Source organism: Leptodactylus fuscus, chromosome 9 (assembly GCF_031893055.1).
Source record: "Leptodactylus fuscus isolate aLepFus1 chromosome 9, aLepFus1.hap2, whole genome shotgun sequence".
NCBI classification, from domain to species: domain Eukaryota; kingdom Metazoa; phylum Chordata; class Amphibia; order Anura; family Leptodactylidae; genus Leptodactylus; species Leptodactylus fuscus.
Window position 1 is genome coordinate 88,866,903 of NC_134273.1, and position 13,325 is coordinate 88,880,227.

The 13,325-nt window shown below is 49.2% G+C and overlaps 2 protein-coding genes across 5 annotated transcripts in view; both read right to left on the reverse strand.

Moving 5' to 3' along the window:
* The window catches only part of LRRN1 (leucine rich repeat neuronal 1), a 317,960-nt gene that overhangs the window by 153,879 nt on the left and 150,756 nt on the right, over positions 1-13,325 (reverse strand). The gene's annotated exons all lie outside the window — the stretch shown is intronic.
* LOC142217954 (contactin-4-like) overlaps positions 5,930-13,325 on the reverse strand; it is a 170,050-nt gene continuing 162,654 nt past the window's right edge. For 3 of the 4 annotated variants that reach the window (XM_075286295.1, XM_075286294.1, XM_075286296.1), the window contains exons 19-23: positions 11,257-11,372; positions 10,992-11,178; positions 10,768-10,880; positions 10,513-10,681; positions 5,930-6,477 (exon numbers count right to left, since the gene is read on the reverse strand). In XM_075286295.1, the coding sequence (XP_075142396.1) occupies positions 6,377-6,477; positions 10,513-10,681; positions 10,768-10,880; positions 10,992-11,178; positions 11,257-11,372 (686 nt within the window). In that variant the 3' untranslated portion in view covers positions 5,930-6,376. Of the gene's footprint in view, positions 6,478-10,501; positions 10,682-10,767; positions 10,881-10,991; positions 11,179-11,256; positions 11,373-13,325 lie in introns of all 4 variants that reach the window. The other variant, XM_075286297.1, reaches the window with a different exon arrangement.

Below are 13,325 nucleotides of genomic sequence, written 5' to 3' on the forward strand. Positions count from 1 at the left end.
AGGGAGGACAGGCGCGAGGTCAGAGGGAGGACAGGCGCGAGGTCAGAGGGAGGACAGGCGCGAGGTCAGAGGGAGGACAAGCGCGAGGTCAGAGGGAGGATAAGCGCGAGGTCAGAGGGAGGACAGATATGAGGTCAGAGGAGGACAAGCGCGAGGTCAGAGGGAGGACAGGCGCGAGGTCAGAGGGAGGACAGGCGCGAGGTCAGAGGGAGGATAAGCGCGAGGTCAGAGGGAGGACAGATATGAGGTCAGAGGAGGACAGGCGCGATGTCAGAGGGAGGACAGGCGCGAGGTCAGAGGGAGGACAGGCGCGAGGTCAGAGGGAGGACAGGCGCGAGGTCAGAGGGAGGACAGGCGCGAGGTCAGAGGGAGGACAGATATGAGGTCAGAGGAGGACAAGCGCGAGGTCAGAGGGAGGATAAGCGCGAGGTCAGAGGGAGGACAGATATGAGGTCAGAGGAGGACAAGCGCGAGGTCAGAGGGAGGACAGGCGCGAGGTCAGAGGGAGGACAGGCGCGAGGTCAGAGGGAGGATAAGCGCGAGGTCAGAGGGAGGACAGATATGAGGTCAGAGGAGGACAGGCGCGATGTCAGAGGGAGGACAGGCGCGAGGTCAGAGGGAGGACAGGCGCGAGGTCAGAGGGAGGACAGGCGCGAGGTCAGAGGGAGGACAGGCGCGAGGTCAGAGGGAGGACAGATATGAGGTCAGAGGAGGACAGGCGCGATGTCAGAGGAGGACAGATATGAGGTCAGAGGAGGACAAGCGCGAGGTCAGAGGGAGGACAGATATGAGGTCAGAGGAGGACAGGCGTGAGGTCAGAGGAGGACAGGTGTGATGTCAGAGGGAGGACAGGTATGAGGTCAGAGTAGGACAAGCGCGAGGTCAGAGGGAGGACAGATATGAGGTCAGAGGAGGACAGGCGCGATGTCAGAGGAGGACAGATATGAGGTCAGAGGAGGACAGATATGAGGTCAGAGGAGGACAGGCGTGATGTCAGAGGAGGACAGATATGAGGTCAGAGGAGGACAGGCGCGATGTCAGAGCAGGACAGATATGAGGTCAGAGGAGGACAGGCGTGAGGTCAGAGGAGGACAGGTGTGATGTCAGAGGGAGGACAGGTATGAGGTCAGAGGAGGACAGGCGTGATGTCAGAGGAGGACAGATATGAGGTCAGAGGAGGACAGGCACGATGTCAGAGGGAGGACAGGCGTGATGGCAGAGAGAAAGGACATCTGTGATGTCAGAGCTGGACAGGTGTGATATCAGAGGAGGATCATGGTGATGTCAGATGCCCCCTTGTCTCTCAAACCAGGAGTGAAAGGTAGTGATCCTGCAGCTGCATCCCCCTCCTTTCCCCTTATAACTCTACATAAGGAAGAGGCCTCCTTCCTTTAGAGTCCTGAAGTGGAGTTATATTCCCCCTATATTCTTCCCTTGTCACCTCATATAGCAACGTTGCTTGGTCCACAGCTGGAGCAGTAGGGCAGCCATAAACCAGGAAAGACCTGAACCAATGTCAGTGCCTGGAGTATTACTAAGAACCTGAACAAGTAGGGGGGATATTGAAACGCGAAATCAGAAGGAATTTAGAGCAGACATACAAGGCTATTCCCATCTTATTTTTCTAGGATATGCCATCACTATGATCAGTTGGGGTCTCTCTGGACTCCCGTCATCCAGAAGATGCTGAGGTTACAGTGAATCAGATCTGCACTCCCTTCTAGATTTCTTCTCTAGCACAGTCACTTGCACTGCAGCATTCAGTTCCCTGTACAGTGGGTTGCAGGGAGCGCTGCTCTGCAGGGAAAAGGGTCAGAGAACCGGGATCATAAAGTGATAACATACCCCATCACTTTTTAAAGGGGGCATTTCACCACCTCCAACTCTTTGCATCCTTTAATAGACGCCACGTCACTAATTCTGGAGCAGCTGGAATTTTTTCTCTAGCCCCCACCGTTCCCGAGCAATAATTCTGTGAATTTCAACTTTCAATAAGTTACTTAGTCTCTCTCTTGTCAAGTAGGCGGTACTTAGATGCAGCAGGTAGTCTGGGACCGCCCACCTGACTGTGGTCTAATTAGTGCACTGGGTTCTGAAACTAACAGAACCAATTGCTCGGGAATGGCGAGGGCTAGAGAAAAAATTCCAACTGTGCCAGTCAGTGGAGGAGCGGCTATTAAAGAATGCAAAGGTGGTGATCGGTCCCCTTTAAGGTAGGAATATCCCTTTAAGACCACTGTTAGTAATGCATGATGAGATGTAACCGCCCAGTCTTTGCATTTCTCTTCTCGTTCTGGTTTGTACCGAGAGACAAGAAATAAATCAGCGCTTGCTTTGTGTGACACAGATCCTTAGGAACAGAATTTTAATTAACCGCATGGCAGACATGGTTCTGTACAGATACCTTAAGAAAAAAGTTGCATACTGGATATTTGTAAACAGAATCACAAAAAAAAAAAAGAACCAAAAAAAGCAACAATTGTGTCAGAACGCGAATCTCCAGAGCTCGAGATCAGAGGTAAAAAAATAAAGTGCCTTTAATCGGTATGTGCTTTATAGGTTATTATTTATAGTGACCCCCTAACCGTTCCCGCAGGGTCAGGGCCAACCCCGTATCTCCTCTGCGCCACAATGTACAACATGGCTCCTCCGCGCATTCAGTACTCGCCTCTCGCTGCGTCCGGCGGACAGGAGACAGACAGAGGAAATCTCAGCTCTGAAGATTCCTCTGAAAATTACAAACGATGTGAAACAAAGTCCTATTGCAAGGATGGAATATACAAGAGCCTATTGTGATGTACGCCCCGCGAGAGCGAGGACCCCGGAGCGATGGGAGCGGGGAGGAAGAGCACCCAACCGAAAGAGGGAGTGGGGTGGGGGATGGGGCGGTGGAGGCAAGTGCCATACAATCCCCTTATGTATCCACATTCAATACACACCTGTTATATAGAAGCAGAAGAGGCCAGCAACACTGTGCCGCCTCCACTGCTGTACATAAGGGGTGCGCTGGGGTCGCGGACCAACGTATTCAGCTCTTCCAACGAACAGGTTGCTATTCGTGTTCCTTGGCCGGCGTTTGCTGCATCAGAATGACTTTACCATCCAGTCAGGGATACTTTAGTATTTCCATAGGGGGCGCTCTCCATAGGAATCGCATTTGATAGATTTAAGTGCAATTTAATAAATAAATTCAGGTTTTAACAAAAAAAAAAAAAAAGTTTCCATCTGTGCCACTCTGCATCAGTGTCGGCCATCGCCCAGCCATTCACTTGGGGCTTTGCTCATGATCCTAGTTGTCGGGGACGGTGTTGCACGACTTCTTCTGTTCCTCCTTGGATCATCCCAATGATCGAGTTTAGAAAATCGAAACTAAGACACTTGTCTGCAGCCGCCTAACCCATAGTCAAAAAGGCAAAAAAAAACAACAAAAAAACCCATTTCGGCTCTAATCTCTGTCACTTCTCGTCTTACAATCACCCTGCACCTAGATCTAGATCATAACAGGCGATACAATGAGAATCGTGCTAGGAGGAATCGGTGCGGGCGCCGCCTGGCTCCGCCCATTCCCGGCACTACTTATGCTCTTAACAAAAGACCCTGAGTTTTCAGTGTTCTTTAGATTGATGATATGAAATGGTATGATGGGCTGAGCAGGCACTCTCCTTATCACACGTTCACCCTCTTCATGTGGTTTCCTAAAAAAAAAGATCTAGGTACAGTCCTTTGTGTATAGGTTCTAGGTATCCTATGAGAACGTTCTAGGTATATCATACATCGTAGCCCCCGTCAGAAGCTTTATACACTCTCTGCAATATATATATATATTTATAGATTATTTTTTCCACTTGGATAAGTAAGAACATTCATAACTTAAGGTATTATATAAACATACTGGAGGCTCCGCTCTCCATTGTCTCTTTGTAGGCAGGTCACTTTTTTTTTTTTTAGTTTTTTTCGGCATAAAACATAAACCGCTCTCCTCGTGAGTCAAGTGGTGCCATGTTTGTTAGTCCAAACCCAACATACTGTGCTGGAAGAAGCTGATCGTAATGGCGTTGTATGTGGTTCACGTGGCCGGTCTGGACTGCAGATGCTTATCATGGACGTCCTGTCAATCTTCAAAAACTTTGCTCTTTGTCAGTGCTATGATTTGAACCCTGGTTCCCAAACTCCATACGGCTCAGGAGCTTTGCTTCCCAAGCTACATTTCTCCATTCATTGCCCAAGGAAGCTACAATCTATTGAAAGGTCATAAAGTGTCTAGTAATGGTCCATATAACGTCAGGATTGTATATTCTCCAGAACTTCTACTCAACGTCAATACCCAATTCCACTCTCTGTGCTCCTAAATCTAGTCCTAGTCCGAGGCAGAAGACGACTGATCTTCTATAGCCTGTAGGGTTTACAAACTCTCCTCTGATACTAAGTAAATCTACTTATTGTCTACACCATAGGAGGACTGACCTACAAGAGATCAGAGACTCTTCCAACAAGTTATTGCCTATCACATAGGGTGATCTACCTTCGGTATGGGATCAGTAGTCAGTAACTCTTCCCACTATTCGTACCCAAACCTTTCATCACCGTCTAGATACCAATGGCAGCCAAAATCCAAAACAAAATCGAGACCTACAACCCAGAAACAAAGGAATGTCCCATCTTCAGAACATCTACTCAACGTCTATAGCAGAAGATGCTCCTGTTTTCTATATGGGATTGGTGGTGACTCCAAGCTCATCGATATAGACCATCTATAAATATCTACTCAGCGTCTCCAACATTATCCATGACCAAAGATCATCCATTTTCTATTACTTCTTATCCATAACTAAAGATGAGCCTCCATCTATAGGAGACCAAGAAAACCTTACTTCCCTCTATAATTTGAATATCTACTCCTTACCCTTGACCAAAAGATGACCCAGCTGCTACAGAAGACATAAAACTGTTCCCACCATCCAAGATATCACCATCTACTTATTGTCTATATCTATGAATGGTCCATCTTCTATAGACCAGGAACGGTCTCCACCATCCATAATCTCAATGTCTACTTGTTAACCAAAGATCAGCCACCTTCTATAGAAGACCATAAACTCTTCTCACCATCTATAATCTAAATATCGACTCTTTACCCGACCATAACCACGGAGGATTCACCTTCTATAGGAGAGAAAAAAACTCATCTTACCTTCAATAATCTGAACTCATCTATAACCAAAGAGGATGGTCCACCTTCTGTAGGAGATTCGGGACTCTTCCTTCTATCTAGAATCGATAGATTAACTCTTATGTATAACCAAAAATGATCCACCTTCTCAAGGAGTCTTGGAACGCTTTCACTTTCCATATCTACTCGTTACCAACAACCATAGATGATCCACCTTCTATAGCAGTTCAGAAACCATTCCCACCAGTCATGAAGGTTCCACCTTTCTCCCCATCCATATCTAGTCCCTACAACAACCAAAGATGATCCACCTTCTATAGGAGACTGAAAGCTCTACCCCTATACAATCTGAGTATCTGTTAGACATCCACCACCCATGATGACCTGCTGTCTGTAGTAGATCAGAAACCCCAAACCCACCATCCCTAAAGCCGTGAGAATAAGAAAACAGATCCCACCTTCTCTAGAAGATCACAACCATAACCAGATTGTCTTGAGGACCCTCCACCAAGATGAGAACCTCAGCCCCTGATATAATCTGAAGGACAAGGACTACTACTCATCCAGACCTCTCCCCGTATCTCTAGACCATCCAATTTTTTGATATTATGGAAAACTGGACGAGCCCCTTATCTGACCAACGTTGATTCTTGTGTATATCGAGTGTATCTTGTGATGGAAGGTCTGATGCCATGGCTTCTCCATTCATGGTCCTAGTGTGTCACATATCCAGCTATTATTAACCCCCGCTAGCCTGGATGTTCTGCAGCCCGCTGGGTCTGGTCTGTGCCCAGGCATCGCCTTATGGTCATGGGCAGGTTCAGGAGATGTGAAATATAAAGAGACAGCATATAAAATATTCTAGTCCTGGGTCATGACGGAAGGAGAGAAGAGAGTTGTATGAGACACCTGCAGCATTTTACAGCAAAAAACGTAGATATCTACATCATGTTAACCTTAAAAAACTCTATAAAACACTAGATATTAAGAATAAAAAATATGCATATACGGCATGTAAACTGCTTTGGTAACATCGTATTCCAGATGTCGTCAGTGCATAAAATCCTCCCCGTAGGGAGAGGAGGAAGCTCAAAAGCTGAGGGCCATCTCAGGAGATTCCAGAAGGAGCCATCGTGTGTGGAGGAGATTCCTGGTCCACCGTCCGAGAGTCCGATGTCAGTCTCTGGGAGTCTTAGGAGCTCGAGGTCATAAGCTGGAGCGCGCAGTGAGGGAGATCATTAAGGTGCTGATGGCGGATAAGGTGCAGGCGTTTGACGTGGAAGCACCAGATCCTTGCGCGTAGGCATCTGGAACGATAGAAGACGGAGACGTGAAGGGGTTCATTAAAGGGGCTTGTCCAGGATTTGGGGGAAACTCAAGGGTGTGCAGGGCGGGCTTATCCCCAGCGCGTCCTTGTTCCGTACCAGACCCCTTTGTCTCCGGTGCTAGGACCAATCAGGAGAGGGATCGGTGAAGTCAATCACATACATCACCGGATCCAGTGACTGCTGATTGGTCACATGAGCGCCTTGGCTTACGTGTGGCGAGTCCTAGCACTGCAGGGAAAGGAACCTGGGACTGGACAACTGAGCACCAGCGATAGGGGGGTCTTTTTTTGTTTGTTTTACACCCACCCTGACACCCCTGTGTTTGCTCCAAACCCTGGACAAGCCCTTTAAGATGTATTAACAAGCTGCGTCCTTAATAGCAGGTGCAGAGCGTCTGGATCCCTATGACAACACTTCCTGATCTTCTGAGCCTTATAGTAAGCACTTAGGATCCAGCTTCAAAAAAGGGATGTCCCTATGATAGAACGGAGTGTTCAGAGGCAGGAAGAGTTGTCATGGGGACACAGACGCCCTTCTTTTTATCAGTCGATAACATAACACAGAGCTTAGTTGTTTGGTTTTTCATTTTATCCCGTCTAACCTCCTGACCTTAAAGGGGTTGTCTGGGGACTGAATTTGATAAAATATGGCTGTTTTGCAAGAACAGCGCCACAACTGTCCACAGGTTGTGTCTGGTACTGCAGCTCAGCGCCATTAAAATGAATGAGGCTCAGCTGCAGTACCAGACAAAGCCTGGGAATAAGAGTGGCACTGTTTATGGAAGAAAGAAGCCATGTTTTTCTAGAGATGGACAACCCCTGAGATGTTATGGGTCGGTCTTAAAGGTTAATTATTGTAAAATTTTACATTTTACGCTTTTTAAGCTTTTTAAAATGCTCGGATATGTGGCAGATGAAACAATATATGGGGTAAAGCCAAGTCATAGCCACAGACTGAAGGGGTAACGGGGGGAAAATTGAAACTTTTGAATCTTTACGAACTTTATAAAATACAAAGGGCGGAATTTGGATTGGACTGCGGGCGATTGAGGTGATGGGTGATTGGGTGGAGGGATCAGACTTGGGGTGATTGAGGTGAGGGGTGATTGGGTGGAGGGATCGGACTCTAGGCGTTTGAGGTGAGGGGTGATTGGGTGGAGGGATCAGACTCCGGGTAATTGAGGTGAGGGGTGATTGGGTGGAGGGATCAGACTCCGGGTAATTGAGGTGAGGGGTGATTTGGTGGAGGGATCAGACTCTGGGTAATTGAGGTGAGGGGTGATTGGGTGGAGGGATCAGACTCCGGGTAATTGAGGTGACGGGTGATCTGGTGGAGGGATCAGACTTGGGGTGATTGAGGTGAGGGGTGATTGGGTGGAGGGATCGGACTCTAGGCGTTTGAGGTGAGGGGTGATTTGGTGGAGGGATCAGACTCCGGGTAATTGAGGTGAGGGGTGATCGGGTGAAGGGATCGGACTCTGGGCGTTTGAGGTGAGGGGTGATTGGGTGGAGGGATCGGACTCCGGGTGATTGAGGTGACGGGTGATTGGGTGGAGGGATCAGACTTGGGGTGATTGAGGTGAGGGGTGATTGGGTGGAGGGATCGGACTCTAGGCGTTTGAGGTGAGGGGTGATTTGGTGGAGGGATCAGACTCCGGGTAATTGAGGTGAAGGGTGATTGGGTGGAGGGATCGGACTCTAGGCGTTTGAGGTGAGGGGTGATTGGGTGGAGGGATCGGACTTGGGGTGATTGAGGTGAGGGGTGATTGGGTGGAGGGATCAGACTTGGGGTGATTGAGGTGAGGGGTGATTGGGTGGAGGGATCGGACTCTAGGCGTTTGAGGTGAGGGGTGATTTGGTGGAGGGATCAGACTCCGGGTAATTGAGGTGAGGGGTGATTGGGTGGAGGGATCGGACTCCGGGTGATTGAGGTGAGGGGTGATTGGGTGGAGGGATCGGATTCCGGGTAATTGAGGTGAGGGGTGATTGGGTGGAGGGATCGGACTCCGGGTAATTGAGGTGAAGGGTGATTGGGTGGAGGGAGCGGACTCTAGGCGTTTGAGGTGAGGGGTGATTGGGTGGAGGGATCGGACTTGGGGCAATTGAGGTGAGGGGTGATTGGGTGGAGGGATTGGACTCTAGGTGATTGAGGTGAGGGGTGATTGGGTGGAGGGATCGGACTCCAGGTAATTGAGGTGAGGGGTGATTGGGTGGAGGGATCGGACTCCGGGTAATTGAGGTGAGGGGTGATTGGGTGGAGGGATCGGACTCTAGGCGTTTGAGGTGAGGGGTGATTGGGTGGAGGGATCAGACTCCGGGTAATTGAGGTGAGGGGTGATTGGGTGGAGGGATCAGACTCCGGGTAATTGAGGTGAGGGGTGATTTGGTGGAGGGATCAGACTCTGGGTAATTGAGGTGAGGGGTGATTGGGTGGAGGGATCAGACTCCGGGTAATTGAGGTGACGGGTGATCTGGTGGAGGGATCAGACTTGGGGTGATTGAGGTGAGGGGTGATTGGGTGGAGGGATCGGACTCTAGGCGTTTGAGGTGAGGGGTGATTTGGTGGAGGGATCAGACTCCGGGTAATTGAGGTGAGGGGTGATCGGGTGAAGGGATCGGACTCTGGGCGTTTGAGGTGAGGGGTGATTGGGTGGAGGGATCGGACTCCGGGTGATTGAGGTGACGGGTGATTGGGTGGAGGGATCAGACTTGGGGTGATTGAGGTGAGGGGTGATTGGGTGGAGGGATCGGACTCTAGGCGTTTGAGGTGAGGGGTGATTTGGTGGAGGGATCAGACTCCGGGTAATTGAGGTGAAGGGTGATTGGGTGGAGGGATCGGACTCTAGGCGTTTGAGGTGAGGGGTGATTGGGTGGAGGGATCGGACTTGGGGTGATTGAGGTGAGGGGTGATTGGGTGGAGGGATCAGACTTGGGGTGATTGAGGTGAGGGGTGATTGGGTGGAGGGATCGGACTCTAGGCGTTTGAGGTGAGGGGTGATTTGGTGGAGGGATCAGACTCCGGGTAATTGAGGTGAGGGGTGATTGGGTGGAGGGATCGGACTCCGGGTGATTGAGGTGAGGGGTGATTGGGTGGAGGGATCGGATTCCGGGTAATTGAGGTGAGGGGTGATTGGGTGGAGGGATCGGATTCCGGGTAATTGAGGTGAGGGGTGATTGGGTGGAGGGATCGGACTCCGGGTAATTGAGGTGAAGGGTGATTGGGTGGAGGGAGCGGACTCTAGGCGTTTGAGGTGAGGGGTGATTGGGTGGAGGGATCGGACTTGGGGCAATTGAGGTGAGGGGTGATTGGGTGGAGGGATTGGACTCTAGGTGATTGAGGTGAGGGGTGATTGGGTGGAGGGATTGGACTCTAGGTGATTGAGGTGAGGGGTGATTGGGTGGAGGGATCGGACTCCAGGTAATTGAGGTGAGGGGTGATTGGGTGGAGGGATCGGACTCCGGGTAATTGAGGTGACGGGTGATTGGGTGATTGGGTGGAGGGATCGGACTCCGGGTAATTGAGGTGAGGGGTGATTGGGTGGAGGGATCGGACTCCGGGTAATTGAGGTGACGGGTGATTGGGTGGAGGGATCGGACTCCGGGTAATTGAGGTGAGGGGTGATTGGGTGGAGGGATCGGACTCTAGGCGATTGAGGTGAGGGGTGATTGGGTGGAGGGATTGGACTCTAGGTGATTGAGGTGAGGGGTGATTGGGTGGAGGGATCGGACTCCGGGTAATTGAGGTGAAGGGTGATTGGGTGGAGGGATCGGACTCTAGGCGTTTGAGGTGAGGGGTGATTGGGTGGAGGGATCAGACTCCAGGTAATTGAGGTGAGGGGTGATTGGGTGGAGGGATCGGACTCTAGGCGTTTGAGGTGAGGGGTGATTGGGTGGAGGGATCGGACTCTAGGCGTTTGAGGTGAGGGGTGATTGGGTGCAGGGATCGTCCGATTTCCCGTTTTGGGTTGTTCTTGTCCTATGTGTCATTTTGTATTTCTTCTCACCGCCCACTCACTGGATATCCGGGGGATACGGATCGGCTCGCTGCTGCTGCCTTCTCCTCCATCGCTGATTGGTCGGATCTCGATGATGTAATCTTCATCGTATGGCAGTGACAGCTCCACGGACGTCTGGTTGGTCTCGATCAGGGCGGCTCCTCCCTGTCTGTTCCACCGGTAGAAAACCTGCAGAGAGATGGCCGTGTCACGCACCGAACATTGGCTGGACCTGTAGGCTTGGTCTAAGTGATGGCGCTCTGGGCCGCACTCACCCTGTAACCTTTGACCTCAGACTCGTCCTCCTGCGCCGTCACCTGGTCCCAGTTCAGGATGATCTTGGAGTTTGAGGAGTTCCAGGTGATGTTTCCTGGTGGTTGACTTGGAGCTAATGTGAGAAGAGAAGACGTCAGGTTGATGGATTCGGCCTCAGTCAGAGCTACCTGAGATATGTGTGGGGTATGGCAGTATAGTGTGGCGCTATGATGGCTGCACTCACGTGGCTTTCTGGTTGTTACATTGACGGTTGTACTGGCAGGGCCAGTGCCCGCACTGTTGTACGCCCGTACATTCAGGTAATACAGGGTGTGCCCCTGCAGATGGGTCAGCTTGGTGGACGTCTGGTTCCCCAGGGTCCGCAGCTTACGGGCACTTTGCTCCTTCTCATTTTGCTTCCAGTAACGAACCTAAAACACAAATTATTACAATGTATCTAACGATGAAATCTGACAAAATGTGAGAGAACCCGCCAGCTAAACCCTCACCTCATAACCCTGTATCCTGCCCTTGCTGAGAGTCCCGGGAACCCCAATCCACGAAACCTCAATGTCCCAGGCAGTGAGACTCCGAGCAAAGACACTGGCTGGGGCCCGACCTGGCTCTGCAGTACACAAAGGGTTACTTCTCATTAGAATAAGAAAATATTATGGAATATAACTATAGAATAACATAATCTGGTGTAATGTAACATAGTATAAGGGGGTAATAATAATACAATGCACTAGTGATAGAATGTAATATAATACAGCAATACAATGTAACATAGTATAAGGGACCATGGGAAGAATATGCAAATCTGTCTTCCATGATGTAATTAGGAAGTCAGGTGCCTCAGTGTTGCAAACCAATAGAGGGCGCTCACTGGAATGTGCAAGTCTGTCTTCCCTGATGTAATTAGGAAGACAGAACCTCAGTGATATAACCCAATAGAGGAATAGAGGCCTTTGTTTTGCAATGACGCTGTGATTACTACCAGGTATAGTCTCTCAACCATGGATGGCCGTTTCGATGTTATTGCATCTCGTCAGTCCGGTGTAGAGAAGACTAACCTGGTAGAGGTGAGAGGCTTAGACAGGGTTAGGGGGATATCATCACTCCTTGGGGAGAGACCACCATATAGGTGTGTGGAGACTTATTAAAGGGATTCTACCACTAAAACACATTTTTTTCTAGTTACCACGTCGAAATAGCCTTTAAAAAGGCTATTCGTCTCTTACCTGTGGAAGTGCTCTCCGCCGCGCCGTTCATTCAAAATACTGGTTTGTACCGGTATGCTAATTAGTTCTCTCGCAGCGATGGGGGCGTCCCCATTGCAGCTCGAAAACCGACCGCAGCGCCGCCTCTCTGGTCTTCGGTGTCCTCCCCTTGCCTCTTCAGCGTCTGTCGGACGCCTGCGCAGTATGCTCTCTGTTCAGCGAAGATTGCCGAACGTACTGCGCATGCGCGAAATTGCGGTCCCAGCCATAGTGCGGGCACCGCAATTTCACGCATGCGCAGTACGTTCGGCAATCTTCGCTGAACAGAGAGCATACTGCGCAGGCGTCCGACAGACGCTGAAGAGGCAAGGGGAGGACACCGAAGACCAGAGAGGCGGCGCTGCGGTCGGTTTTCGAGCTGCAAACCGGTATTTTGAACGAACGGCGCGGCGGAGAGCACTTCCACAGGTAAGAGACGAATAGCCTTTTTAAAGGCTATTCCGACGTGGTAACTAGAAAAAAATGTGTTTTAGTGGTAGAATCCCTTTAAGCATTTAGCACTCCTGCACTATATATATATATATATATATATATATATATAAAATACTATAGCAATAGGAGTATAATAACAGTGCAATACAATACAGTGATACAATGTAACATACTAGAAGCGGGTAATAATAGAATACAGTGACATAATGCAGAATAAGTGGATACTTTTAGAACTTTATGTAATAATATGGCAGGTGATATAATACAATGTAGCTTAAGAGTATAAAATACAATAATAGAATTCAATAGAATAAGGTAATAGGAGTATAATAATCCAATGCCATATAGTATAAGAGTATAATATAATACTATAGTAGAATTCAATAGTTGGGGTGCGGAGACTTTACTGCTAAATCTAATTCTTGTAAACCAATGTAGGAAAATAGTAAAGAAAATATCACGTTTATTACTCGCGCTACATATATATATAATGTATCAGCGTTCAGGTTGAAGTCACATAAGGGCAAGTGAGAGCCTTCTTCTATCCCTTTATATAGGGAGTCATCCTCCAGCAGACCCCTTTATAGTCGATGGGTTTTGCAGGTTTCCACCGGTAACTGCTTTTTAAGAGGACAGAGCCTCCATCTTTGGGGTCACCATATAGACCTGAACACCAGTGTGAACCCGTCTTATTGCACTATTAGTGATCCTGCAGTGATACAATGGTGGGATTTCACTTTCATGATCTTATTTCACACCCTCTGCCCACTCCGGTATTATCTCACTATTACTGACCCCGCTGTGTGATATATATATATATATAGTGTGAGTAATAAAAGTGATATTTTATTTGCTATTTTCCTATG